The 27,988-nt window shown below is 40.4% G+C and overlaps 4 protein-coding genes across 7 annotated transcripts; 1 reads left to right on the top strand and 3 right to left on the bottom strand.

The window, feature by feature from the left end:
• Nucleotides 1–1,483: 1,483 nt before the first annotated feature.
• On the bottom strand, nucleotides 1,484–4,628 carry mgst3b (microsomal glutathione S-transferase 3b). Its single transcript, XM_085256282.1, has 4 exons — nucleotides 4,355–4,628; nucleotides 4,151–4,273; nucleotides 2,282–2,354; nucleotides 1,484–1,815 (listed from the first exon to the last, which is right to left on the bottom strand). Exons 1-4 carry the CDS (start codon nucleotides 4,478–4,480, stop codon nucleotides 1,715–1,717), a joined length of 423 nt encoding a protein of 140 aa, XP_085112408.1. The 5' UTR covers nucleotides 4,481–4,628; the 3' UTR covers nucleotides 1,484–1,714.
• A 106-nt stretch (nucleotides 4,629–4,734) lies between these two features.
• Nucleotides 4,735–5,563, bottom strand: LOC146551845 (uncharacterized). The gene is made up of 3 exons (XM_085256284.1): nucleotides 5,481–5,563; nucleotides 5,277–5,394; nucleotides 4,735–5,145 (listed from the first exon to the last, which is right to left on the bottom strand). The coding sequence occupies exons 1-3, from the start codon at nucleotides 5,550–5,552 to the stop codon at nucleotides 4,985–4,987; spliced, it is 351 nt and encodes a 116-aa protein (XP_085112410.1). The 5' UTR covers nucleotides 5,553–5,563; the 3' UTR covers nucleotides 4,735–4,984.
• A 5,581-nt stretch (nucleotides 5,564–11,144) lies between these two features.
• Nucleotides 11,145–16,306, top strand: rsrp1 (arginine/serine-rich protein 1). 3 transcript variants are annotated; one of them, XR_014889950.1, is made up of 5 exons: nucleotides 11,145–11,377; nucleotides 13,908–14,499; nucleotides 14,589–15,150; nucleotides 15,371–15,866; nucleotides 15,961–16,034. XR_014889950.1 is itself a non-coding variant. In XM_085257261.1 (5 exons), the coding sequence occupies exons 2-5, from the start codon at nucleotides 13,929–13,931 to the stop codon at nucleotides 16,102–16,104; spliced, it is 948 nt and encodes a 315-aa protein (XP_085113387.1). In that variant the 5' UTR covers nucleotides 11,146–11,377; nucleotides 13,908–13,928; the 3' UTR covers nucleotides 16,105–16,306. The 3 variants fall into 3 exon arrangements, 1 of the variants encoding a protein (XP_085113387.1); XR_014889949.1 differs by having other exon boundaries at nucleotides 15,368–15,866; XM_085257261.1 differs by having other exon boundaries at nucleotides 11,146–11,377; nucleotides 14,589–14,746; nucleotides 15,792–15,866; nucleotides 15,961–16,306.
• Nucleotides 16,307–19,009: 2,703 nt separating this feature from the next.
• On the bottom strand, nucleotides 19,010–27,678 carry syf2 (SYF2 pre-mRNA-splicing factor). 2 transcript variants are annotated; one of them, XM_085257712.1, is made up of 7 exons: nucleotides 27,540–27,678; nucleotides 27,148–27,246; nucleotides 25,844–25,969; nucleotides 25,315–25,432; nucleotides 23,273–23,363; nucleotides 21,488–21,586; nucleotides 19,010–19,367 (listed from the first exon to the last, which is right to left on the bottom strand). In XM_085257712.1, the coding sequence occupies exons 1-7, from the start codon at nucleotides 27,555–27,557 to the stop codon at nucleotides 19,202–19,204; spliced, it is 717 nt and encodes a 238-aa protein (XP_085113838.1). In that variant the 5' UTR covers nucleotides 27,558–27,678; the 3' UTR covers nucleotides 19,010–19,201. The 2 variants fall into 2 exon arrangements, with proteins under 2 accessions (XP_085113838.1, XP_085113837.1); XM_085257711.1 differs by having other exon boundaries at nucleotides 27,148–27,249; nucleotides 27,540–27,572.
• Between the last annotated feature and the right edge of the window lie 310 nt (nucleotides 27,679–27,988).

The raw sequence follows: 27,988 nt of genomic DNA, 5'->3' as shown, positions 1-27,988 counted from the left end.
AAATAAGTGCAATTAATATAAAAAGGATTCACAGTTTCCCATTTAATGACTCATTAATGACACTAGTGTTTCTGAAATAAGGTTGGCATCACATCTCTACAGTACCTGCGCATTTTAACACTGTTCATCACTCTTTGCACAGCTATTGAGCGGGCTGAACAGGATCCTCTGGAGGACCAGGACCTGTTACTGGGCCGCACATTTGGCACACTTATATGCTATTTATAATATAAGGGAATGATATGATATGATAATAATCAATATATATATATATATGTGACATATAAGTAGAATTGTGGCACTTTATTCTAATACAATAAAATACTTTACATTTCTGTCCACATTTCTTTATATGATTTAAACAATTAATTGCAAAAGAATTCAGATTCAGAGTTCATACAAAACAAATAAAGACAACAATATCCCGTTAGGCTTATTTTACCGGATTCCAATAAAACAGTTAATCCTACTTTTTTCCTTGTGTCACACAGCTCTCCCACTCTTTATTCCTCTGACTATCCTTTTTAAAATCACAGCGATGCTATATATGATTCCAATAAAACACTGGAATCATATATAGATGTACTTTATTTATTATTGGAATAAAGTACATCTTATTCATATAAACCATTGGAATCATATATAGCATGACCTTATATATTTTACTCATTAATCTCCTTGTTGTATGATATTTTGATTTGGGTTTATTGAACTCTTCACTTCTTTTATCTTTATTTAACTGAGCTCCTTATTTTGTTATTGTTGTGTGTGTGGGGGGGCGGGCGGGGGCATAATCTTTCTGAGCTGGTTAAATTTGTGTTATTGAGAGACAATTATTTCGTGTTTTGGTGACTGTAACACACTAGTTTCTCAGTTTTTGGGATAAATGAAGTACATCTTATTTCTTTCATCCTTTGTCTTCTTTCATTCCCAAATTAACCTCCTGAAACCTCACGTCGTCATATGAGAATATAACATTTTGGTTTCTCTGCTCCTGTCTGTTGAACAAAGTATCTTACATTTTGTTAAACTATGGCAAAGAGATGAGATGTCTTAACTTCCAATAATACATCTCAGTTTTTATACATCAAAGGAACCCCTCTGTACAACTATATGGGCTGTAACATTTTAACATAGACAAAAAAAGAAGAAGTTTTATTTAGCTTTTAGTGTGCAAAATGAAAGAAAACACCCCACCAGCTCATCACCTGGACTTATTCCCTGTCAATTAAAAAAAACATTTTCTGTGGTAATTCTAATGTACAGTAGTTATAAAAAAAGGACTTTATTATCTTGGGCTGACCTTGGTGGACTTGTTTCTCAGGATGTAGATCATCTAGAAGCCACTGACTATGGGCTTGAACAGATGGGGGATTTGCGCCTGATACCTCATGTGTGAGTCACATGACACGCTCTTTAGCCCTGCTGCCTCTGACCCTCTCAGTGACCATAATCTGTACTACCTGAGTGCACGCAGAATCCATTTAAGGCTGCACCATCAGACAGCATTTACTTTATTGATGACTATTGTAGAATTTTGATTACATGGAGTATATAGTCACAGAAATATCAGAATATCAGGTTAGTGGTTCATAAAAAAGGTTTTAAGTCGTATATAGACAGTTTATAGCATAGTTTTGTTAAGATGCAATATTGTTCACTATACACGAGCAGATTCTTCAGTAAGATGGGCAAACACAAGATGACAGTCATCTTAGAGGAAGCCGAGCAGCTGCAGGGCAACAGATATGGAGAGAATGATGACTCCGAAATAGCCAATGTAGCCGTAAGCACCGTTCATCCTCTTGGCAGGATCTGCAATAAAAAGGACAAAGTAAACATTGATCAAATCAGGATTATACGAAGAAAACGAGGCTAAACTTTTCTGTCTTCTCTGAAGTTCTGAACACATGATCATTTAAATGTTTTGCTTCCATTAATAATGCAGATCATTGACTTCTTAGCTTAGTAACTTTTCACCCATATGTTATCAAATGTAAATGATTAAACAACGTAGATACTGAGCAATAAAACTGCTCAGACTATCACAGGGCTGTAACTCTTGCAGCACCTGGACTTCAGCTCTGAACATCTGTCTAACTGCCATATCATGCATATTATGACATGGCATAATTGTAGACACCAACCCAATGTAGACATTACTGATTGTGGTATTGATTAGGGGTTAATACTAACATAACTCTGTATTTATTAATAAAATATTAACGTGAGTGTATAAATTTTACGTATCATGACTCCATTCACTTAATTTCAGTCTTACCTCCTGTGTAGTAGCCCCAGGCATAGGAAAACCTGCTGGTCACCCAAATAACCCCCAAGACAGATGCTGACAGCTGGTTAGAAGTGCACACAAATAAGAGTTAGAAAGAATGGAGGAAGTCAGGAGAGTTTCCAGATGAGGGCACAGCTGCCCCTCACCAAAGCCGCTGATATAAAGTACACACAGAATCATTACATTACTCATGAATTCAACTTAAATATAGATTTAAACTACTTTTATTTTATTTAAATATTCCTGTTGTGCTACTTTCAGCACATTATAAAACAATATCCTAAAAATATAATGAATTATTAAAGATATGACCATCCAGCAGAATATAAAGTACAATTACTTCTACCTGGAATATTAAACACAAGTACACATTAACGAATCGATAATTGTCCAGTTTGGGTCCTACACACCACAGATTCACACATTGCATTCATATCATTTTATTTTTATATCCCATCCTTTCTCTTCTGTTTATCCTTATCAGGGTCACAGGGTGAGAGACAGGGTACACCGTGCCAGTCTATCACAGAGGGACAGACAACCATATGCACTCACATTCACATGGGCAATTTAGAATCACCTATTTACCGTACCCCACTAAGTACATGTCTTTGGACTGTGGGAGGAAGTCGGAGGCCCCGGGGAAACACGGGGAGACCACGCAAACTCCACACAAAAAGACCTTCTTGCTATAAGGCAACAGTGCTAACCACCATGCCACTGTGCTGCCCTTTTTTATATTATTAATTAAAAATGCCTTCATTGGGTTTGTTAAGGCATTAAAAACTACCGGGTCAAGGTCAGAAAAAGATTGCAATTTTGGTTAAAATAACAATCGCTACATGTGCTGAAGCCCTTTCATGAGGTATTTCAACATTTCACCGCTTCGTCTGGAAAACCATCATATAAATATATGGTGATTTGTGTCCATGAACATACATAAAGATCACGTCTATTTATTTATTTGAGATCATTTACCTCTATTCAAACACTCCCCCTACTGTCATAAGTGTCTAAATGCCTTCTTGTCTCTCTTTCTTTGTCATGCACTCTCACAGGTATCAGGGGCTCTAACAGGTTCAGTGAGGTCTTTGAGTAACCGCTGGTCTTTGGCCTGGATCATTACTAACAAACAGTTATCAAATAAAGTAACAAACCAAGCATATGCACAGATTTTTTTCTAAAAAGAAAAAAAAAGAGACAGAGAGTGCTCCACCAGAGTCTCCACTCCACAGATGAGTCTGATATGTGCACTGAATTTTTTATATTTAGTAATCTGCTACAATAATCTGTTTTTCAAAAGCACTGAGCCTGCAAATACAATTCTTCTGACATCTTTAATTGTGCTCACTTCAGCAGCTACAAACATTTCACTTCCTCACTGACATCTCATTATCGACCACTTAAACTTTCTGTAAACTTACTTTCCTCTAAGGATCTTCCCGCTCTCTGCACATACATCAAACCTGCCTAACAGGATATTTGCATGCTATCTATATATCGTAAACCGTTCTTATGTGATCTGTAGTGAGATATCCCAAATTTTTAACCTAATTAACATTATTAGATTTATATTTTATAAACTCTGTTTATTTATGACCATAACTTCTGTTTTACTGTGCACCCCCAATCCACCACAGAGAAAAAAAGTCGTGGACACACCCCTGTGATCGAGGAAAATCTGCTTATTCACTCTGACACTAACGTTTGAACTAGACTGTTATCTGGAAAAATCATGCCAAAGTTCACGCGGGCGTGTTCCTGCTCGGCCCCTGACCCACTGCACTAACACAATAAATGCATAAAACAAAAAACTTAGTAGTGAAGACTGATTTAAGTGTATATGATCAAATTTACCGGGTAAACAAGAGCTGCGATGGTCTGGAAAACCAGCCACTGAGGGTACACTTCCAGGGTGTTCTGATGCGCCCTCTGGATGCAGTTAAAGACTTGCTCCTTGTCGCTGTACATGGTGGGATACTGCAGAATAAACAGCGTGAAATAAGCCCGAGATGCAAATAAAAATCACTTCAGAGCGTGCAGTGTTCGTTTTTCACTTACTTTCACGTTGTACTTCTTTCTGGCTCCCCCAACCTTAACTGCCAAATACCCCAGCATGATCCAGCTGTACAGGTACGTGAGGATAACATATCCGAAGTTGGATGGCAGCACGGTGAGCGCGTCCATTTTCAGCCTGCGATCAAATCAGGTGAACAGCGAGGTGTGCGCACGCTCCGCTTTTATAACGCAGGAAAGAGGAGGAAGCGACAAAGTAAACAGTACTGCTAAGTAGTGATGGGCAGATGAAGCCCCATGAAGCACTGAAGCTTTTCATCCAATTGGTTCACCCCAACGCGAAGCTTCATGAAGCTTCATTTGCTCTAGCAGGACACCTACTGGACGTAAAAATAATAGCTGGCATGAATTTGAAGAGTGTGGCATTTTGCACACAGCCTGTAAATGTCAACAACAAAAGGAGTGTGTAAAACATGTATATTGTAGTGATGGCAGTATACTGTGTATATTTATAGTGGCAGTATGGGAAATGATTATTTGGAAATGCTTGAAATGGAAATGATCATTTACTGTGAGGTGAGGTGTGGTTGGGGTGTGGACAGTAGTTGTGCTTTTGTAACGTTGAGGTATGGACAGCTACACAGTCCTGCCTGTTCACATTTTATTCTGTAAAAACTAAATTTTCACTGCTTTTACGACCTTTTTAGTGGGGAGAACATAGCTAGGATTTAATGATTTAACAAGTCTTTTGAATCCTTTGTCCTCCACAATGCTAAATGGCTGGGAGTCCTCAATCACCATGCTGACCAGGTCTTCATCTATTTGAGATTGTTCTCCTGAGGAAAGACAATAAAGACAAAGCACAAATATAAATATCACATACGTAACTTATAACAGTTGTATAATATTGTTATATCATTTAGTAACATTACTGCATCCTATATTATCATTGCATTTGATGGCTCACCTGGTCTTGCTCCACAATCGGTGTTCCCCTTATTCTCATGCAAAGCTCTGTAGTGCCTAAGCATGGATGAGGTGTTGTTGTTATATCCCAGCTCCCTGGCACATAGCAAACACTTCACCTTGTACAAAAGTAAAGACAGCTTAACATAAATTGTATTGCACCATCAGTATCATGAAAATACATCTTCTGTAGAAATTTACATACCTTGTTGGGAGGAATAAGATCAAAATGTTCCCGCACAGGGGAGGACATCCTCCTCTTCTTAGCTGGCTCCATTCTCTCCAGACTTTCTCTCCTCACTCTCATAAACCTCCAAACGGTCTCCAAACTCACACTAACCGCAACTCTCCATCAAACACCCACATTTTTGAATGTAGTCTGAGGGGTTTATATCGCTGTCATAGCTCGCGGCAAAGTTCGAACCACTTCATGAACCAGTCACGTGGTACAGCCGGGCAGCGAGGCTTCGGAGGTCATCATTTTCAGCTCCTCCCATAAATGAAGCAAGCCTCGATACGCGCTTCGCGGAAACGCCCCCTCCATTACTCGACACACGCTCCGAAGCCTCGATACAGAACGTCCCATCACTACTGCTAAGTAGACGTTACATAAAATGTCGCGAGATCGCCCGAGACTTCCTTTATTTGCATTTGAAATGCATTCACGACTTCACTTTCTCCCAATGACGGTACAGTCGTTAGTTTCTCCCTTTTAAGCCCTAATCAAATACAAATTATAAGCCTGCAGGCTTACAAGATAGATAGATAGTTTGTAGGTATAGCGATATAAAATTTCCGATTTTATTAAAGGTTCTCAAAGTTTAGTCTGAAAAAGGTTTTGTTAGTATGTAAAAAATTTGAGACTTATGGGGTCATTTTTTTTACAGGAGAAAAAAGTTTCTATACCACATCTATGCAAATACAACTGCTCCGATTTTGAACCAAAAATAAATTAATAAATAAATTGCAAAGCATAACACTTTCATAGCTATAACAATTAAATAAATGCTGTCTCACCTTTTATAAATTTAATGCGTTTAATGATGCTGTACAAAAGGTGATCTTCATACCACACATATTAATAGTATGTATCAAAGTACATCGGGATGGGACAACAGTTTAAATTACTTTTTAGTATTTGAGTAATTTAATAAGCATGGGAAATATCCAAATTAAGTGTTCAAAGCTGAAAAATAGCCTACATTTAATTTCCTTTTATACCATAGTCAGCTGGCAATTTTGAGAAGACAAGAGCAGGACGCAAAAGAGAGCAGTCAAGAGAGGCACGTATTTCATGCTGATAAGGACAAATCCAAAATTACACAAGTAGCAATGCCAAGGAATACACATATTCAGAAATCACATGGAGCTCAAGCTCAGGAAACCCAAGACACACAATTAAATGGATAACACAACAAAGGGTGCAGAAATGCTCAGGTGATATACACATACAAGAAGTAATGACTGAAATAGAACTAGGAGTGTAATTAAAGATAGCTGAAAACAATGAAGACAACAAGCCGAGGAAGTAAAACCAGACAAGTTACAGGAGACCAACAGCTACTGAAATAAAACAGGAATTAAGACACAACAAAACACAGGGGAAGACAGAATCACACAGAAGCAAAGTGAAAGACAAACAGAGCAGAGACTGATGTAGGGATGGTAACTAAAAGTAATGTGTGTATACCAAAACCGCAATGCTAGAAAATGAACCATAAAGACAGAAAGCATCACAAAATAAACAAGACTTGTAAACAATAACCCCATGAATAGAACTCTAAATACTAATTTGAACGTAGACACACAGAAAATCCAAACAAAAAGATAACATAAAATATAAGACATAAATGACAGACTGTAGAGATTCCCTCAGGGAGGAATAATTAAACAAAAGTATTGTTAAGGTTCGGTTCACAGTTCTGTAAAAAACACAAACATGAGTCCTCCTCAGAAAGGAACCATAAATAAAACGGTGTCCACCACTCAGGGATCATAACATATTGGAATAAAAAACGCTTTGAGTGCTCAAGTTGAGTAGAAAGGCATAGTATAAGTACCAGTCAATTTACCAAATTCATTTTACTCTGCATCACAGTCCAAGCAATGATTCCAACACTCAGCATCAACATCAGGGAATATATCACAGTTTGAATAGAAAACCTCCACCAGTTAAATGTCTGTGACACAGAGGAACAGGAACAAATCTTGGTACTCTGGGTGTTTGAGCTGTTTTCTGATAATACAATGGAGAGAACTTTAAAAAGTGCATTTTGGGTAAACTTTCATCCTTATGTATTCCAAAAAAGGCAGCATATGAAAGGCATCGTTTTAACCTACAATTGTTACCAGACTCATCTTCTAGTCCTCCATCTCATGATAGAGGAAAATCCTTTATTTATAACATAAATAAACATCACATTTCACTTGGGCTTTTATGAGAGAGCAGGGAGGTTGACTGGGTCGTTAATGAAGCTGTAAGGTTGTGAAATTATTTGCATAGGAAACAGACAGTAGAGGTGTCAAGCATACGGTAAATGATTCCTGCCAGTGATAACAACCTCCTGACCTCTAGAACAGGGGTCACATGCAGCTCCTTGGGAAAATAAATTATCAGAATTTATTTGAAGTGTATTTTATTTGTGTCAGTTCTTTTTTTTAAAACGTTTTTTTAAATTGTAGTTCTAATTTTTTTATTTATTTATTTTTTTGTCTGTGAAGGTTCTCATTCATCCAGGTCATCGTAGTCAAAGGAGCTTGCAAAGAAAAGCGTGTGGACTTCTTTAAGTTGCTTGAAGATGTTTCACCTCTCATCCGAGATGCTTCTTCAGTTCTGAAGCTCCTTTGACTATTTATTTTTTTGTTGCTCAAAATAAGCATATCAAGACTTTCAACCCCAGGGAGGCCAAGTATGGAGAAATGTCAGGAAAGAAAAATATCTGAAGAAAATGAAACATTTAATGATGCTCGGGCAGATTCATTTCAGAATCATCAATCCCTAGGGGAAATTATTTTGGTTACAGTGCTCCAGTATAAACAGTAACAAAGAAAGACAATACACTAAGTAAGAAATAGACACAATATATACAATATATACATGACTTATATAGATATAAGTCACTTATTGATAAATAGCTGAATAAGAAGAAGAGCGTGTGCAAAAAGGGTGTAGCTATTGCAGTATACAGTGTCTTAAGTGGATGAGTTGTACAGGGAAATGGCCACAGGCAGGAATGATTTCCTGTGGCGTTCAGTGGTGCTTTTTGATACTCAAGTCTCTCACTGAACGTGCTCCTGTGACTGACCAGCATGTCATGGAGTGGGTGGGAGGTGTTATCCAACATTGTCTTTATTTTTGGACAACATCTGCCTCTCCGACACCACCTTAAGGGAGTCCAGCTCCATCCCCACAACATTACTGGCCTTACAGATCAATTTATTGAGTCTGTCAGCATCAGCGACCCTCAGCCTGCTCCCCCAGCATGCAATAGTGTAGAGGATTGCACTGGCCACAGACTCGTAGAAAATCCTGAGCATTTGCATTTACTTCTGATCAGAGTGGCCCGCCAGTATGCCTAATTTGTGTAGAGAGATTGGCTAACAATAAAATGTCAAATGTCGCAAGACATTTCCAAAATAAAAACACAGCCTTTGCAGAACAATACCCGGAGGGAGAGAAATAAAGCTGAAGAACTGAAGCGGAAGGCTGATCTGAGGAAAAATCAGTTGAAGAAGTGGATGAAGTCTGCAAATTCAACTATGCAAGTTTTATGGCCATTTAGCAAATAGTCAAGCATGGGAAGCCGTTCACGGAAGGAGAATATATGAAAGAATCATTCATTAAGATTTCAGAATGGGTCTTCAACACCTTCTAGAGTCTAGAAGGTGTTGAAGACCCATTCTGGTTGAAGACGCAATGATAACTCCCATTCAGCTGACTGATAATATCTTAAATTCAATTACGCTGGATGGCCTTAGAGAATGTAAGCAGATTTTTAATTGTCTTTTGTCACTTTAACAGCCTTCCTGCTGAGAAAGACCTCAGTCATGGCCTGACAAGCAACGGCAAAGTACAAAAAGCCAAAAATAAACCATTAAAATACAATTTAAAAAGCCAACAAAAACAAACAATTATTATTCCACTAAAAACCATAAAACTTATTGGGTTTATACTATTAAATGTGGAAATAGTGAAATTTGTCATTTTTTATTTAAAATAAAATTTCTCTTTTATGTAGGACAAAGTTTGGATAATTAGTTTCAAGGCCTTTTTTGAAATTTTGTTTTATTTGATTTACTCTTAAGTTTGAAGATGTGTGCTGACTGGTTTCTTTGAGTTTCTGCAACATTCCTTTACAATGTAGAAAAACGAATATAATACTGAAATTGCACCTTTTTACCCAGATATTTGAGTTCTTTAGACTGATAGAAAGGGGAAAAGACTTGATGGCCAATGCCCCCCCCCCCCCCCCCCCAAAAAAAAAGCGAAAAAAAAAAGAAACAAACCAAAACAACGAACAATAGGAGGACAAGCCAATGTGGGTGGGGTAGACGTTACAAAGAGGCAAAGCTAAATGAATAACAGAAGAGAGATTAGCAAAATAAAACACGGGCAATAGTGAGGAGGGAAGATAATGACGCTGATAGGGAGACATCAGAAACATGAGAAAGTATCAGTTACTCAACTCAACAAATACTCAACAAGAACAAAGACACATTTGATTGAGTTATAGCAGCTGAAGCTTGGCCCCCCAACATGTTTAAAGGATTTCCCATCCCTTATCCTAAAAGAAACCTCGACTGAAACAAGCAGCTATCAAAGTAAACCAATACCAAAAGACCTATAGCAATATATAACATTATTTGAAAGGATAGGTTAATGCAAATCATTGCAACTCTTTTTTAGTCCAACAAAATGGATGATGCTAAGTAAGAACTGGGTTAGAACAAGTCGTAAATTTGTAATATCAAAATAATTCCTCTGCACTTCACGGATTCCGTTTTCTTCCCGTATAATAAATGCAGTTAAATTTGAAGTATTATGTAATCCATCTGACCATTTACTGGCTGTTTATGTTGAGTATCAATGAAATGATATGGAGAATCACACTGATGTCTAGTCTATGTTTACTCACCACTCAGACTTGTAATACAGCAATAACCTGCTGATGCTGTGATGCATCTTTTATCCCTTTATCAATGATAATGCTGCAGATATAATGTAATCTTTCAGGTCTATGTGAATTTTCTAGAAACTCCAAACTGCCCCCCTCCCTTCACCTACCGCATCATGCTCTGCTATTTGCTGCAGCAAGCTTTTGTTTAAATGCAATATAATGAAATCATAATCATTGCCGAATTCATTTGTAAACTCTATCCTGCACATAATACACTGAATACATCCATCCTAATCTTTGCTCGGTATCAGGATTAAACTCCTCTATAAATAATACTTAAATAATAGCTTTTACTGCATCTCAGAACTGCGTGTGCAGCTTTTTCTGCAGCACTGAGGCCTTCAAAACACAAAACCCTCAATGCGCCTTTTTCTCAGTGGGTTTATCGGTCGCCCTGAACGATTTGATTATTTTCACCAACCGTATCAGTTACCCGCTGAATCGGTTTCTTTTACCTTGTTTTTAACCTATACTGATTGTAGAAACACAAATATGGCACGATTCATAAACAACGATTAAAGGAAGAATGAATATTGCGGAGATTTAAAAAAGCAGAAGCCGCTAAAGGGAAGATAACTCGACTTATTTTGTTCCTAAAAAGAGTCGTTAAGCCCGCGAGTCATTCAAAAGAATCCAATCGTCGCGAACATCACGTGAATGGAAATTTCCAGAAGCAGGTTTAAAGCCCGCTGCGGTCTCTCCCCGCCTACATTAGAGTGACGACGGTGGAAGAGTGAACTTCGAGGAAGACGCTACGGTCGCTTTTTATCTGAGCTAATTGGCTACAAACCAACAAATTCGAGCATTTTGAGTTTCTCTGACAGCTTTTCGTCTTTTGATATACTTCTGGGGGGCAACAATTTGCCACAGCGTTTGCCCTTTGAATCGACTTCAACAGAAAGAGGACCTAGTTACAGTCGAACTGGTAAGACAAACATCGCCGTTGGCTTTATTTTATTTCTAAGTTAGAGTTACACGAAACGGTTTCAGATTAAAAACAAACAAACAAAAAAGGTTGTGACTAATGCAAATTGAGTGATGTGGATAAGTTATTTTTTGCGAATGTTGCTCAACGATGGAGACGCGTTAGCTCAGGGTTACGTCAACCTGGAACTTTCCAGTTCAAGCCGGTTTAGCCGGTGAGGTTACACAACACTGCTTTGCTCACTAGGGGCAGCAGAGTGGTTATGCAACGGTTATGCTGTCTTTTAATAGACTTTAACCGCTGACACACGTTTCTAACACAGAATGTAACTTAAAGTATTCCTTTTATAAGCTGTTTAATGTTCAGGGAGCAGTTTTTAGTTTTAGCTTGCCTTGAAATGTGATTTACCAGTAGTCTGCAGTCGCGTTTTGCTCTAGGGATCTTTCTCTCTAGGTCATTGAGAAAGTGGTGGTAATGCCACATTAAAAAGACTTCGTTCCAGTAAAGTATTTAAAATTACTGAGGCGTGTTGATCACTTAACACTAGATGTACTAAACCTGCACAAATTTGCGTAACTTCCCTCAATCCAACACCTACTAGAATTACTGGCTTTTTTATTTTCTGGTGCAAGTTCTGAGGTGTAAATCACCCCTGCTGAGATTTTCACAGGTCGTCAGCTCGTTTCTCCTCCAGCTTTTGTTGTGCCAACCACCCATTATCCTTGAGGTCTGCAATGTGCCAGGCCTCAAGGATAATGGATAATGCATTTGTTTACTCAGAGTAGCTCAGATCCAAGACAGGCCAAACCTCTGTGTTACAACCGTCACAAATGTCTATAAAATATCCCACACATTGACTGATCTGCAATTATGAAAGGCACACATTCACACCTTCCCTGACTCTCAGCACAGATCTTCCATTATTCCATTGTGACTGTGTATGTGTATGACTGGCATTGCATTACTACAGCACAGCGCTGTGCATAAATGCAGACCGACCAGGCGGGAGAATCACACACACATCAGGATGGCCTCCATATCACTGCCAGCAGGAAGAACCTCTCCACGCAACAGGCTTTGCCTTGCTTCAGGAAATGGACGAAGCAGACTGATGGAGGAGAGGTTTCATTTGTCCAGCAGGCCACTGATATCTCCTCAGAAGAATCTGAAAAGGAGACGGAACAAGAAACCAACATGCCTCCACGGAAGAGGAATATGTCCACAGTGCATCTCCTTACTTGGGAAAGGACCCCAGTGATCAGAAGGGAGAGAGGCTGGCAGAGAACGTGGTCATGAAACTGTTTTTGTTTGATGGGAGAAATGTCACAATGGACAATTTCTTTACTTCACTGTCACTGTCGCACAGACTGCTGCAACGCAAAACGACGTTAAGGGGCACAGTGAATAAAGTCTGGCGTGAACTTCCTCAACTTGCGCGGATGTATTCCGTAAGAGCAGCAACACGCAGGTGGCCAGTAGCGGTTTTCTGCAATATACTGGACCTGGCGGTGGTGAATGCCTACATTTTGTACAAGGCATGTACAGGGTGGTCAGGCAAAAGAAGATTGTTTCTGAGTCTTCTAGCTCAGGAACTTCGTTGCCGATTCATACAGCACAAGGAAATATTAGCACAGAGGCAAGCTGCTGCAGCTGCTGTGCCAGGGACTGTAAAGACAACGCAGTGCCAGGTGCAAGAGAGCCGCAACGGGAATCGCAGCAGGTTTAACTGTGCAACATGTCAGAAATTCGCCTGTGCCAAATGCAGGGATGATGGACACTGGGTCTGCAAACGCTGTAAAGTTTGAAACACTGAAATAAAACAGACTTGTGTACCCATATATTGTGAATGTCTGTCTTTTGTATCGATTTGGTAGGAATTTCTGAAGGTTGTAACAGAGGTTTGGCCTTGGATCGGAGTAAACAAATGGCAATGTTGCCCACGCGCGCACGCAGCAAATCGACATTAGTTCCACAAGTGGAAAATCTGCATTGTTATTGCAGAAAAGTGGACAGTGCAAGACAAAAGCAGCAAAAATAAAAACTGTACACAGAGCACAGTATAGAAAGTGCACTATACAAACGTCTGGAAACATAAATATGGACGTGTGTGTGTGTAACTAGACTTTATGCATGTTATGTAAGTTGTGGCTATATAAATATATGTACTCTGTGTGTGTGTGTGTGTGTGTGTGTGTGTGTGTGTGTATGTATGTTTATGGACAGGCATGCATGAGAAATATTGCACATAAAAACTACCATAGTGTATTGTAGGTTGCAGGTAAGGAAAGACCAGAATCTCTCCTGGTTGGGGGGCAGGGGGTGTTTGCACAAAAAAAGCAGGAGAACAATGGAGCTGAAGGCCTGTGAAAGCAGGGTGTTGGGTTCAGGGGAATTTATGCAAATTTGCGCAGGGCTAGTAAATCTAGTAGTAGGGACTTGCACCAGGGGAGGAGAGAGGGGGAGGGGAAAAAAAAGCTTAGTAATTTTAGTGTTCTTGACGTTTTATGCAGGTTTTCTTTTCTCTTTCCAGCCTTTGACAGAAGACCAGATAATGGCCAAGGGAACAGGCTCTCATTCCGAAATGGCCCGTGCTCGCCAGAGCGATGGCCTCAATGTGATCTTTGACCAGAAAAGCCCCAGGTCATCCCGATCCTATTCCATATCCCGCTCTGTGTCCAGGAGCAGCTATGACAGCAGCCACTCCTCAGGCTCTTACAGAGGGCGCGACAGACGCAGACGCTATTACAGATCATCATCTTCATCGTCCTCATCTTCTTCCAGGAGCAGGTCTTCTCGCTCCAGGTCACGCTCCTACCCCCGCTGCCACAGACGCTCCTCTCGCTGTCGATGTGACGACCACAGCAGACGCAGCAGAGGTCGTTCTAGTCATTCCCCACCCCGCTGTTACAGGGCCCACACTCGCTCATTCAGCCGCTCGCCAGCCAGATGCTCGCATCGCAGACGGTACAGGTCTCCCTCCAGGTCCCGCTCAATTTCCCGATCCAGGTCATCCTTCCGCAGGTCCAGGGGCTGCGTGAGCCAGTATCGATGCAGATTTTCACAATCCTCATCCAGGAGCCGATCCCGATCTGTTGGACGTTCTGTCAGCCTCAGTCTGTGTGGTAAGCTCTGTAGTTGATGTCAGTAGAAATTGGCAGCAAGCAGTAATAATGCTCGTATTAAATGTCTTCATTTGGTTTGTGTCGAGCAGATAAAAGGGAACTCCTCGAAGCTGCAAAGGCAAACGCCATGAAGATTCTGGGAGTGGAGAAACTGGAACTTCCTGAGAGTGTGAAACCAATCCTGTCAGAACCCGAGCGTGAGCCAGAGAAAAGGGTGAGACACGGCTCCGAAAAGACCGCAGCACAGGTGAGTGTGGGAGGAAACGTTACCTGTATGTGGAACCTGCCATTCACTGAAGGCGGAGCTTTTAATACTCTAAAGGCTTTGATGTGCATTTTCTTTCCATATAAAGACGAGGGATATGAAGAAGCTTAGAAATATCTCCTGTGCACAGCAGTGCTCTCTAACTTTTAATCACAAGGTAGAGGTTAATGCATTGTTTTTAAATGATTCAGCACTCAGACTTTATAGCTGTGACTATATTGTGGTCGGTGTTGTTGACTTTCCTGTCTTGTTTAACCTTTTGGACCTTGAGGGGAACACATGCTCTTTATTTATTCCTGTCTTCATAGATGACATGACAGTGGTCTCCTTCACTCATCGGCACCTGGGATTAAAGGGCTGTCATGTGACTTGGGTGATAACAAAATGTACTCCTTGTAATCTTCACAATCTGCATTTTCTCCACTAGAGGCCAAATAAATGCAAATGTAGATGTCACATCTCACATTTTAGATACTTGCTAATTGCACACATAGATGCAGCCAACTCAGATGTGTTATTACTGATTCACCTTGTAGAAAGGAAGTAAAAATTTGATATTACAAATGTATTTATGCTTGCAGTTGAAGTGGGTTGTTTATTTAGCAGAGCCCTCCACTCGCTGATGGAGCGCACGTGTGTGGACTGCATTATAGAGCTAAAAACAGATGAAGAACTCCTCTCCATATAACAAAGATAAGTTGGTACACATGGTGTGTGCTAAGGGGCTGGGAAAGCTGCGTGACCACCATTCTGAAACTGTATATTTTTCTTTTTATTATTTTTTTTTATTTTTTTTTTTAAATGGTTTTGAGATTCTGTTTCAAGGTCTTACCTTGAAGCTTGGATTAAGTGTTTGGGGGTTGCATGAGAGCTGTAGTTTGTTGAAGTTATACCTACCTACGCAGTAGAAAAGCTTAACTGTGTTAGAAGCAGTTAATCTAATATGACCTTCACAAACTGTCAAAGCTCACTCTGCCTCCAGTTTGGGGCTTGTGAGTAACTACTTGTTGTCCTTGTTTTTCAACAGGGTACACAGGAGGAGCCTGATGACGTCTCCAGCCCAAGGTCGTCCCAGAAAGGAAAAATTGCTTTCAGCATTAATGTAAGTGACCTAAACTAAAGTGAGTCTTCCTTTGTTTCACACTGCTCTGAATCACTCGTGATGATAAAATAAAATAAAAATTGTTTGTTTTCAGAACTCTGTTGCTAAGCCAACAGCTGCAGCTCCTCCTACAGCAAAGGTAACTCCCCGAGTGGACAGCGTAGAGCGTAGGAAGCCCTACGGCCAGTGGATCCCAGTCAGATCAAGCCAATCCTCGAGTGCACGCAAACATACCTAAACCCGCACTTGCGGGGCAGAGCACATGGACACTGTACATGCTGTATATACTGTACATATGAGATGTTCACACATCGGTGTTTTCTTGCAGATGTTAAAGATTTGTGGGAAGAAGTGAAGAATCGTTCAGGTGGGATTATTATTTTTTTGTTTCCTTGTGTTTTTTGTGATGTTTATAAACTCAATAAAGTTATTTCACATAATACTTGTTTCTGGACGTCCTTTCATACGTGAAGGTGCAGCAGTGCCAAAGAGACTTGTGTAATTTCTTTTTTTCCCCACTTAAACCCCCAAGGGTTTAGTAGTTGGAAATCAGCTGGAAAGTGACCTGCAGTATCTGAAATAGCCACATGGTGTCAGCATTTCCACTGCCTGCAAGGTTGGTTATATAAAGGCCTGCTTCCAGAAGGTTCCTGACCTCAATTGTCAGATCTGATTTGTTCAGCTGATTCAAGCAGTGGTAACGCAGATCAAAAAGTGCATCTCTAAAACCTTGAACATTAAAATTAAATCTTTTAGAACAGTTATTGGTAAATCTGTACCTGTTGTAACATAGCATGACATGACACTTCCACTTGTTCTGTTTTAGCCCAGGTTAACACCTCTAGTTATAATGCTGTACATTTACTTGACTGGGCCTGACTTCACTAGATTTGGCTTCCAATGGGTAAGACATTTTTGTAGTGTAGTTTTTCTTTTACACTGCAAAGGGTGATGGAGTATTATCACCCTGCAGGGTAGGCACCATGGGCAGCCAACTTTGAATGCAAAAACTTTCTTAAGGGGATGTTCTTGGAGCTACATTTTAAATACCGTAATTGTCGGGCTATAAGCCGCTACTTTTTGCACAAGCTTTGAACCCTGCGGCTTTTAGTCAGGTGCGGCTTTTCTATGGATTGTCCATGAGCGGATTTGTTTTGTTTGTTCCGCTGTTGTACGGCACTACGTTGCCTGGCGGAAGGATCGGAGTTCAAGAGTGGTATGTTAGTCACATGTCCATCCGCCAGGCAACGTAGTGCCGTACGAAGTAGCGCGAAAAACAAACTTCAAAGTAGCACTACGCGTTCAGCTGGAGGCGTGGATGATGAGCGGCGATAAACTTGCAAAAAGCAAGTTATGCCCAACTCCACCACTGGATTCTGACAGCGTGGGAAAGTGTGAAAACATCCACGATCACCAACGGATTTCGAAGGGCTGGACTGCTGCCTGATGGAGAGGAGGCTCTTCAGAAGGTGTTCGACTCTGACACTGACAATGAGGATTTCTTTGGTTTTGAAAGTGACAACGAAAGAAAGGAGCTGAGAGTGGATGATGAAGCCACCCTGAGCCTGTTCGTTTCCGACACTGGAGGAGAGGACTTTGGTGGTTTTAGTGCGCAGGAAGAAGAGAAAGATGGTGGTGAATGACTGACTTTTCTTCTTGTTAAAGCCTGTCACTGCACCTGAGCCTAAAAGGTAGTCTGAATCTATTTTTCTGGTGTGCTGTAGGTTATTGTTATGTACTACATTTGTTACTCATTTATGAAGCACAGTACATGTTTTGTACTTGTAATTACCACTACTTGTACACATACCCTAAAAGGTTATGCAAATATGTACCCATAACTTGTTTTTCAAAATATTAATAAAAGTGGTGTGTCTCCAAACAGCCATCTCTTTCCTGACAATTCGATTTATGCATATTCTCTTACATATGATGTCAACATTGAAACACCTGCGGCTTTTAGTCAGGTGCGGCTAATGTATGTACAAAACAGGATTTTCCCCTGCTTTTAGCTTGTGCGGCTAATATTCAGGTGCGCTCTGTAGTCCGGGAAATACGGTAGTGGTGTTGGAGAACAGTTCAGGATGTGCCTAATGTATTTCAAAGTATGTTTGCACATGTATTTAATATTTTGCCTGGAAAATATTAAATACAATATAAATAGCAGTGCGATACTGGTAAATCTGAGCTTGATACTAAGATATTCAAAGGTGGATTCACCGCTTTGAGCGCCTTACTGCCAGACTAAACGTCTCTGGCTGTAAGCTGACTTGTAATTGTGATTAATGACTGATGGGAGATACTGCTGATTACTTAGTACTGACACACAAAGCAAGCGTTGAGCTTGTTTTAACAGGAAAAGGTGAGAAGACAGGTTTATCCTGACATTTCTGCGTGACTCAATGATCCCCCACCTTTATGAGCAGACACTGGCATCAGTTGTGCCTTAGTTTTAAATCAGTATTGCTTTATAGGACACACCAACTGTCGGTTGGCCGTGAATGAATCAAAAGTGTCAGACACAACTGAATTTATGCAACGTTTCTACAGCCAGTGTCCTCAGGCTAATCAGATAAGACTTCTTAAACCTGAACACCAACAGCAAGTCAGATATCAAAAGGAAAATCTGAAGACTTCCCCTGCTTTTCATCAGCAAAACATAAACATGCATTGTGTTTAAGAAGATCTCATAAATTTACTTTAAGGGTCTGACTCATCCAAATAAAATAAATTTCAAGTAAGGACACATTTCATGTCATTTAACCCTTCTGGCTCTGTCCTGTCGCTGCTTATCCAGTAGAGGGCACAGTGACCCTACGTTCAGGCATGGAAAGCTGTTTGCATGTCTGCTCTGAAGTCACAAGGCTTTGTGTTCACATATCTGCTCTGGGGAAGTTAGTGGCAAGATGCAGATGATAAAAGTGATAAATTGAATTACCCAACTGTTGCTCCGTGTCCCGTTCTCTTCATGCACCTACGCTGAAACCCTGTTGGCTGACATTCTGTGCTAAACATGCCCCCAAAGAGATTCAATGGTGAGCTAACAGTTCATTCTCACGCTCAAAATCCCTCTCGTCATGAGACCACACACAGAAGCAGCCACAGGAAAAAAAAAAAAAAAGCACAACAAGTGTGCAAGATAATGAGATAATTGGAAGTGGTTTATTAAAAAATAAGAGTTCAGAGACAGACTTTTCATACTGTACAAGTAAAACAAAATTTTTTTACATATGTCAGCTCAAAAACCTGGCAACACTGCATTTTCGCTCATAAACACAGAGACTTTAAGCAAGAAGGAAAAAATAAAAAGCGAAGCTCTAAAGTGACCTGACGCTCTACACCGCTGTGCCCCTCTCCAGGTTTTGCTTGATCTCTGCTGTGTATTTGCCATAGAAACGCTCCGCCTTCTTGTTGAACTTGGCGTTCCTCTCGTTGATGTAGTCGATGTCGGCGTCGTCGTTGTAGGCCCTGCGTCGGCTGTACTTGGACCGCTTCTCAATCCTGACACAAAGCAAAAATAAAAGCAGCTTAGAGACATTTTCATAAACTGGCGTGGCCTCCAACTGTGGCAGATCCAATAACAATAACTGGCTGCAGGCAATAATTTGGAAGCATGCATTTTTAAATTTGGCAAGCCGAGTGGCGATGGAAAACCTAGCGCACATACTCGGAGGAAAATACTGTCAATTTGTGAGCTCCTACTCCTCATCCACCGTGTCTTCAAAGCATTGTTGTGCGTCATACCCTGGCAACCGAATCCTTGTCTAATGCCCTGCAGTTGCATCTCCAACACAGTCCTTCGACTGTCTTAAATATAGAAGAGCTTGGGGGAAGACCGGGGTAAGAAAAAGGTCAAAGATTTCTGGAGGAAAGAGAAAACCTTCAGCTGAGTGACATTAAAAGTGAGTGAGGCAGAAGGTACTGTTAGACCTCTTTGTCTCGCCACCTTAAAGTAGCCTCCAGTGTGGTTATCATAAAGCTTTGCAAAAGCATCACACCATCTGTCTGACATTTAGCCGTGCACACAGGCTGTTCAGGTTTGACAGTTCCCCGACTATGACCCGGTTCCACCATCACGTGACCTAGTCGGTCACTTACAGACACTCATTTAATCTGTGAGATCTCCGAACTTTATTCAACACAGTTCTGTCTGAAAGTTCTGAACTGAAAACATCTGCAAGGCTCTGCAGGTCTGCTGGAGAATTTCAAGGGAGGAGACATCCAGTCACTGGCTGCAAACAATTTTCAAAACACCCCCAAAAACCAATGTCATATTTGAACATTTGAAATACATAAAAGCATCATAGCTCATGGATGTCACATGTGATGTTATGATTATCATATCAAGAACCAACGGTCACTTATGAGACGAGCAATGGCTCGGTCACATTAACACAGGGTGGCAACTTTGTTGCTATTATGAAACACTGGTGGTTTTGTTGTCACCGCACTGATTTTTTTCACATTCGGAGACTGACTACAAGCAGCTGCAGCAAGAAACAGGTCACCCAGAGGCTGAAGACGTTGCATGCTCGTCAGTGTGAGGCAACCCATCTACAAACAATCGCAGTTGGACTTTGTACAGTCATGGAGTTTGTACAGTCATTTCACCAACGGGTGCATCTTGTTTTTGATGGATCTCAAGTGATTGAAACTACATCACGATTTCTTGAGGCATTTTCGAAGTTCTGTTTCAAATCTCTGAGGTTCTGGAAGTTTGATGTGACTTTCTGTGTCTGAAGACAAGCAACAAATTTCACATTTTTTAAAGTCAATTTCTGTATTATCACAAACAGACTGCATGTAATTGACCCTTTACTCGTGGGCTGTAAACAAACAAACTTTGTCTTATTACCATAAAAGTTGCTTTGAACACGACACCTGGTCCCAGTCTTCTGAAGCAACTATTTTGCAGTATCTTGATTGTGCTCCGGTCTCCAACCACTGTTTTCCTCGGTGTGACTGCAGCACAACGGAGCTTTCATAGGCAGTTAGCAGCCCGCTGCTTGTCACCAACTTATTGCTCAAACTTTCTTGTCAAATTGCACAACCAATCACCTCCTCTTCCTGGCATAACAAGACGTGACCCTGCCAGCTTGGTTACGGTTATGTTCAGTTTAGCAGGTTGAACTTCCCAGTATTTGAAAACTCAGTTTAAACCTTGGTCAGAAGGTGGCAGATAATGAACTGCCTCCTATCCTCATTTGGACCAGAATTTATGGTCCGGGGTTGAATTCTTCCACTCAGAGATTGCCTCCCATTGCCTTTGCTTATCTTCACACTGCGTTTGTGGTGTGCCAGCATTGGGAAGCAGGGATTTAACTGACATGAACCCACGGTCATCCTGAGACAAAACAAACATTTTGTGCAGCTTTGATGGTGCAAACCAATCATAATAACCAAGCTTTAACCAAATCAGTGCTTGGCTTTTCTTCCACACTGCCACAGGTGGATAAAATTCTGTTTTACGTCACATGCTTGATTTTGTGTAACCACAGAGCATCAGTGGGTACAGAGGTTTATCTTAGCGGTCTGCCCCGTGAATCAGGCTGGTGTAGATATAAAATTAAGAGATGGTCAGAAGTGGATAGGGAACTGCTTTTGTGAAAAGTGTGACTTACTGTTTCTCAACATCCTCCACCATGCGGTCAATGCCATCCTTTGTGGGAACATGGGTGCCGTAGATCAGGCTATTGGACGTGGGGTGGAAGTCCTCACCGCTGTGGAGCACCAGCAAAACAATTAGAAATGCATAACCACAGATAATCGGCACTTTAACATTCCTAAATCCACTTTTCTATCCCATCATTGTGATTATGCACATCCCAATGAGGGAAGATGATGTCGCTTTGGGGCCAGTCGTGATGGTGCATCCTTCATGGTTCTGCATGTGGCGGCTTTTACAGTCTGGAAAACACCTCCAGGGCAGTGAATTCCTCTCTGACCTTGGTGCGCATTCTCCACATTAAAAAAAATAAATCTTTAAATTATTTCTGGAGTGTGCAGCTAAGTTAACATATCGCCCAGGGAAAATCGGGGATATGCGAATTAATATACAGAAAATGCTTTGCACACACATGATGGCGGGCGTTATAGATCAATATCACCAAGCTTCATTTTCTCAATTAATTTTACTTGACTAGAAATTTCACAGTTCAGGTCACAGAAAGACCTCCTCATGCATCATTTTTATTACACTGTTAGAGGAAATTCGTCAAACTAACTCCCAAGGACATTTCTTCATAATTTGAGTAGTCTGTGTAACCGGATTAATAAAGACTCCAGAAGTGCTAGTCAGTTAAATGTAATTTTTATTTTAATCAACGTACAAAATCTAACTTGCAACATACGTTAGTTAATAATAATTGGATAAACTCATTAAGAAGGCCAGCTCTGTTCTGGGATGCACCTTGGACCCAGTGCAGGTGGTGGGAGACAGAAGGACTCTGGCCAAAATAACACCTCTGATGGACAGAGTCTCCCACCCCATGCATGTAAATGCTGCTGAACTGCAGAGCTCCTTCAGTGACAGACTGCTGCATCCTTGATGCATGAAGGAGCGTTTCCGCAGGTCCTTCCTCCCTGCAGCTGTCAGACTGTACAATCAGAACTGCTCCCAACAAACACAGATGTTTACATCAGCGCTGTAACTTGCACTATTTTATCAACCGATTCACACTATAACCAGATTTTGCCTCTTAACTTCATTTAATTTAATTTAATAATGGTACAGTACTCTGTTTTTGGTAACCATTGTCCTTGATGTAAATATGTAAAAATTGTTTATGTTTCTGTTCTGTGTCTTGTATACTGTTTGTTTGTATATGTGTCTTTCTTGCTGCTGTTATACCCAAATTTCCCCATCTGGGACAATTAAAGGATTCTTTTTCTTCTTCTTCTAGTTTTGGTTCCAAGATGCAGTGATGCCCTTAATGGGGGTTTTACTACAAAGATGCGCCAGTAGTAAATCTGTAAAACAATGGGCCTCGTTTTTGTCGCTCCAATTCCCTGTTTGCTCCCTGTCACATGGTGATGTGCAAAAAAAAAAAAAAAATCAATGTCAGCTGCCATTTTGGCGTTGCTTCGGCCAGTTTGCACAATTTTTGGTAGGAGATTGATGTGGTGGTATTGTCCAAGCGACAGCAACTATTGCTATACTGCAGCGACTTCCTGTGTGACGACGATGAATGCCAGTGGAGGGTGTACTGGGAACGCAAACGTCCCCAGTTCTGTGATTTTGAGTCTTTGCAAACAAGTTGGTGCCTTCCAGGCAAACTAAAGAAGCTTTCAAGTAAGGTGCTGTGTGCCTCTATATCTATACGTTCATATTTCCCCTGCCAGCAGCCACTCACCACCTGGCTGGAGAATACAGAGGTTGCTTGGGGTCTGACGGAGGCCCAACTCACCTTTCCTCCTTTTGCTTCTCGTAATTTTCCATGTCTGGCCTGATCTGCTTGGTAAGCCTCTGGTACTGCCGGAACTGGGCTTCTGCATATCCTGTAGTCCATCATGTGTGCGTTTGTGTGTGAGAGGAGGAAAGGAAAAAAGAAAAAGAGTTATAATTAGTGGAACAAACAGCAAGCAGGCACGAGGCTCAGCAATCACAATCTGCGGCTTGTTAAGGAGGGCTGAAGAGGCATCTCTCCACCTCAGCCCCCCCCTCCCTTTTTTTTTGAAGCCCCTCTGCTGATTATTTTCTCCCCAGAGGTTTTAATTCAGGGGAGGTTTTGATGCCACACATGGCAGCCATATTTAGGAGACACAGCAAATGTTTTTTTCCCAGCAGATTAAAGCAGGAGCAGTCTGACACGGTAAGGCCAGGATCTGTGTTCACAAAGCTTCCTGATGCTAAAGGTTGTTCCTAGTCACAAAGATCCTGGTAAAGATAAAAGCTATCCACAAAGGCATTCACCTTCTATTCCAACTCTTCCAATAGGAGCTACACTAAACCTTGCCATCACTGAAAAAGTACAGATGGTGTGATGAAAAGTAACGGCTACCAAACAGTCAGAAAAATCCAACCAGCACCAAAATGGACAGAAAGAATGGTACAAATAGCAAAAACAAGCATTTCCAAATGTAGGGAGCCAAAGCTGGCTCCCTACATTTTGCTGTAATGTCGGCTCAAAGCATCTTTCATTCATCTATGTCACTCGAATTTTTTGTGATAAAGAAATTGGAAACTAAACAGAAGACGAGAATCACGGTGCACCACTTTCTCAAGAGTAAATTAAGTTAAGTAAGTATCTAGTAAATTATTGGACTGAGGCTCTTTGGCGTGACAAGAGGGTTGCCCACGGCTAAAATAAAGCTGTTTGATCTGATCACCTTATAACATCTGCAAAAGGATTCCTCAGCCAATACAATCATTAGACGTGGTCTATTTTTACACCGTATTAAACATTGTTCAGCAATCATGCTGGACGTTAAAGAGGATGAGAATCATGCAATCAGATTAGAATTCTTTTAGGATTCAAGCTAAATAAGGTGGTGCTGTTAGCCTGAGCTTCAAACTTGATTCAAACAGACATTTTTTGGTAGGCTGGTGACAGTCTGGCTCTTCCAAAGAATACAGGTCAGCTGCAGAGTTTCTGTGTATGCTGACAAAAAGTAAATAGAAGGGTGTGCTCCTAGTCTCCTTAGAAAGACCTCAGAGAGGTCTTACATTAGCCTAGAAAGTACCAACAAGAGGAATTTCAGCTTATAAGTGATTTAGGAATTTTTTTTATAGCAACTCTGAGCAAAGAACGGACTAAAAATGTTACATCCATTAGGAGGTGAAGCTAACATTGTTGCTAAATATGACATATTTAACTAAATAAATAGTGGAAAAAAATATCTTAGTCTTGGACATAATGAAGAATCACTCGCTGATATTTGCTTCTATACATTAACTCAAATTTCCAGGAGAAAATCATTCAGCTTTTACCAGCACACTGAAGTTCACTGCCTGTAAAAGCTTTTTTAAGTCTAAGATGTGAAAATTAAATGCATCGTGAGTGCTGTGCAACAGTCTATGATCACTCTGCTGGTTAAATCTGGGCAGACCTGTTACATTTTTCCTGCTGCCAAATATTTTACTGACACCTTAACATTACCGTGTAGGCGAATATGAGCAAATCTTTAATGGGATCGACCACAGATTTTTGTCGCTGTTCACTATTTCCTCTTTGTTTTTTTTAAGTGCCAGCGATGACACTAATACAAACGCAGGGTCATGTTGTGGCTAGTTTCTACAGCTTTGCAACCACTGCTATTATGATGGCATGTTTAACCAATTAGTCTAATAACCACACTATAAAATGTTAGACTGCACAAGTAGATGATAAAGTCATCTGTCACTCATCCTTCTCCGACTCAACTTTCTAACACATTTTTTGCCATTAATAAATAGAAGAATAGAGTCATTAGAAAATAATCTGCATCTGTCTTTAGTGGAACAACCGACCTGCAAATCCTGTGTCGGGATTCTTTTTCTTCTTTTTCCTCTCCCACCTCTCTGCATCGTCAGCAGTGATGTCCAGCAGTTTCACTCTGTTATAGTCCTCCCCACGAGCAGCACACTCCTGAATCAGTAATCGATACTTAATAATCAGCTCAAACTGGGAAAAATTCAGCTGCACCACCGCAAAACTTTTAGATATTTTGATTCTAGTAAATCCAGCATAAAACTGCCACAGTATTTTTGGGTGATGCGATAACACGTTATGTTGTGCTACATAGAAGAGAAACAGAATTTTCTGACAATGCCTGGAGGTGATTCACTTTAGACTTTGGGGCAACTGCACTAGTGATGATATGAGATTGACAAGGATGCAGTTAATACAGCTGTCGTGGATACCTAAAAATCACTTTAAGAGTCCTGGTGGGGATTTTGCATGTTCTTCGGTATGATGGTATTTAATTAGCCTGAAATTAGGACCAGTATATCAGTACATCCAGTGTACCAACCCAGGACTACAGAAAAACTGAAATACCTTTTTCTTGTCATCTTCAGCAAGCTCCCACTCCAGTCGGGCTTTCTTAGCCTCCCAGTTTGAGGGCAGCTTCAACCTCTTGTCTTCCTCCACGACCTCCTGGTGATTGAGCTTACGTGCTTCATTCTGCAGTGACAAATAACACAAATGACAGGTTTGAGGAGAAGCTGCATGAAAGAAAAAAAGGGAAAAAACTAAAATACAATACACCTGTAAACCTCTATACCTCATTTCATGGGTCACACCTGGCCCAATTTGATCAAAATGGGTAAGAAAAGTAAGAGTAACACACAGTACTTATCTTTAGAAGATGTTTACAGAGACATCTTCTGTTATAGTACATTAACATATCTACTGTTGGAAACCTACAATTCAATAACAATGTGTTTTTAACTTGTCGTTCAGTCCTACAATTCCCCAAAACACGCCTTTAGAAGTTAAACTTTCAGCAAATAAGCTTTTAAAAAAAACGGGGGGTTTTTGTGGGTTTTTTGTGGCAAAATTTCAAAGCAATATTTAGACTTGGCAGGTGATTCTTTATGCCCTGATTACTCTCCAAATGCACTGGGGGGTGTTATAATGGCTGCATGGTCCTGATGGTCCATTGCTAGTGATACCAGCAGCCCAAGTTTAAAAACATTATTTCCTTACTAGAAGAAAAGTTCTTCTCTTGTAAACAAGAACTGATGAACAGCCTTAGATTTTCTTTTAAAAAACAAATATTCAACAGCAGATCTCACTTTATCCACATTAATCACACCATCACGACACTAGGAGCAGCAGTGCGTTTCATTGAAAAACTGGGTTAGTTAATGACCTTACTGCAACTGCCATCCATTGGGCCGGTGTCACACCAAAAAGTGATTGCTGAAGTCTCTATCTGTGATATATTTGCTTATATTAACAAATATACTGCAGTGAGCAGGATGTGTTAGTGAGTTTTATATAAAATAAAGAAATTACCTGCTTTGCAAACATCTTTATGACTGCGTTATTGTCACTACCCTGTATGATTAATCAAGTCCTTTTTTGCCCAATCTTTATAGAGCTGTTGTGCTTGTGAGCTTCTGCTTTGTGACAGGAATGTTTTTTCGGGCTCAAGATGATTCGATATCATTCGTGAGAGATATGTTTGAGATATACTGGTCATATTCAAGCTTTGTTTTTCACATGCCACTGGTTTGCACACTACAGTGGATCGATTCCGGCCTTTGGGACCCCAATTTGCTGACCATGCGGTTAAACATGAGGTTTCTGTGATTTTACGATACATTTGACTGAAGCTTTGAAGTTAAACAGCTCACCCGTTTGAAATGCAGCTCTCGAAATTTTCGCAGTCTCGCTTCTCTCTTCTGGGACGTGACGGTTTCAGTCGGCTCCTCTTCGGCAGTTGCAGCAGACTCCTGCTAACAAAGACAGTTATCAATACAAGTAAAACGTTTTAATTCAAACTGTTCAATGAAGAAGAGACGCCTGAGAACAACTGACAGTCAGAAAGCTAACGCTTATTAGCCGCTAAATTCCCGTTAGCCTCGTACACAAAACACGACATTTTAACCAACAAACACGACGAAGAAACACAACTTCTGTCAGCAAAACGACACATCGCAATCTAACGAGTTACATCCATCTACCGTATCCACTATCCATAAAAAAAACCTCAATAAAATACAAATAACAAGGAAAAAGCGCTAACCTCGCTACAAGACGCCATTATTGTGGTATTGATGCGGAAGAAAACAGGAAGTTCAGCACTAGCGCCGGATATTACGTACAAGAAGAAAGCAACGCAATTACAACAACAAAACGTAAATAAAGCAAAGATAATCGATTAATTGCTGAACAACATCGGTTCATATAACGGCAGAAATCAAATATGATATAATCTCAGCTCCACTTTCAGATCATCAACTTATTTTTATTGAAATAAACAACTTAACAACTAAATTTTAATGGACGAGTCACTAAACTTAATAAAAATAATATAATAATATAATAAAAAGTAATACAAATAAATAAATAAATAAAATACAGAATTTATAGAATACAGTTATTATACAAAATTCACGTAGGAAGAATTGATGAAGATTACGAACTTAGAAAATAGTTTATAAAAGCTCCAACAACATAAAAAAAGAAAATCTA

Source organism: Mchenga conophoros, linkage group LG19 (assembly GCF_057382185.1).
Source record: "Mchenga conophoros isolate Kocher_MC1m ecotype Shallow Benthic linkage group LG19, M_conophoros_male_GT1.1, whole genome shotgun sequence".
NCBI lineage: Eukaryota > Metazoa > Chordata > Actinopteri > Cichliformes > Cichlidae > Mchenga > Mchenga conophoros.
Note: the sequence above shows the minus strand (reverse complement) of the source record. Positions and strands in the feature narration are given on the sequence as shown.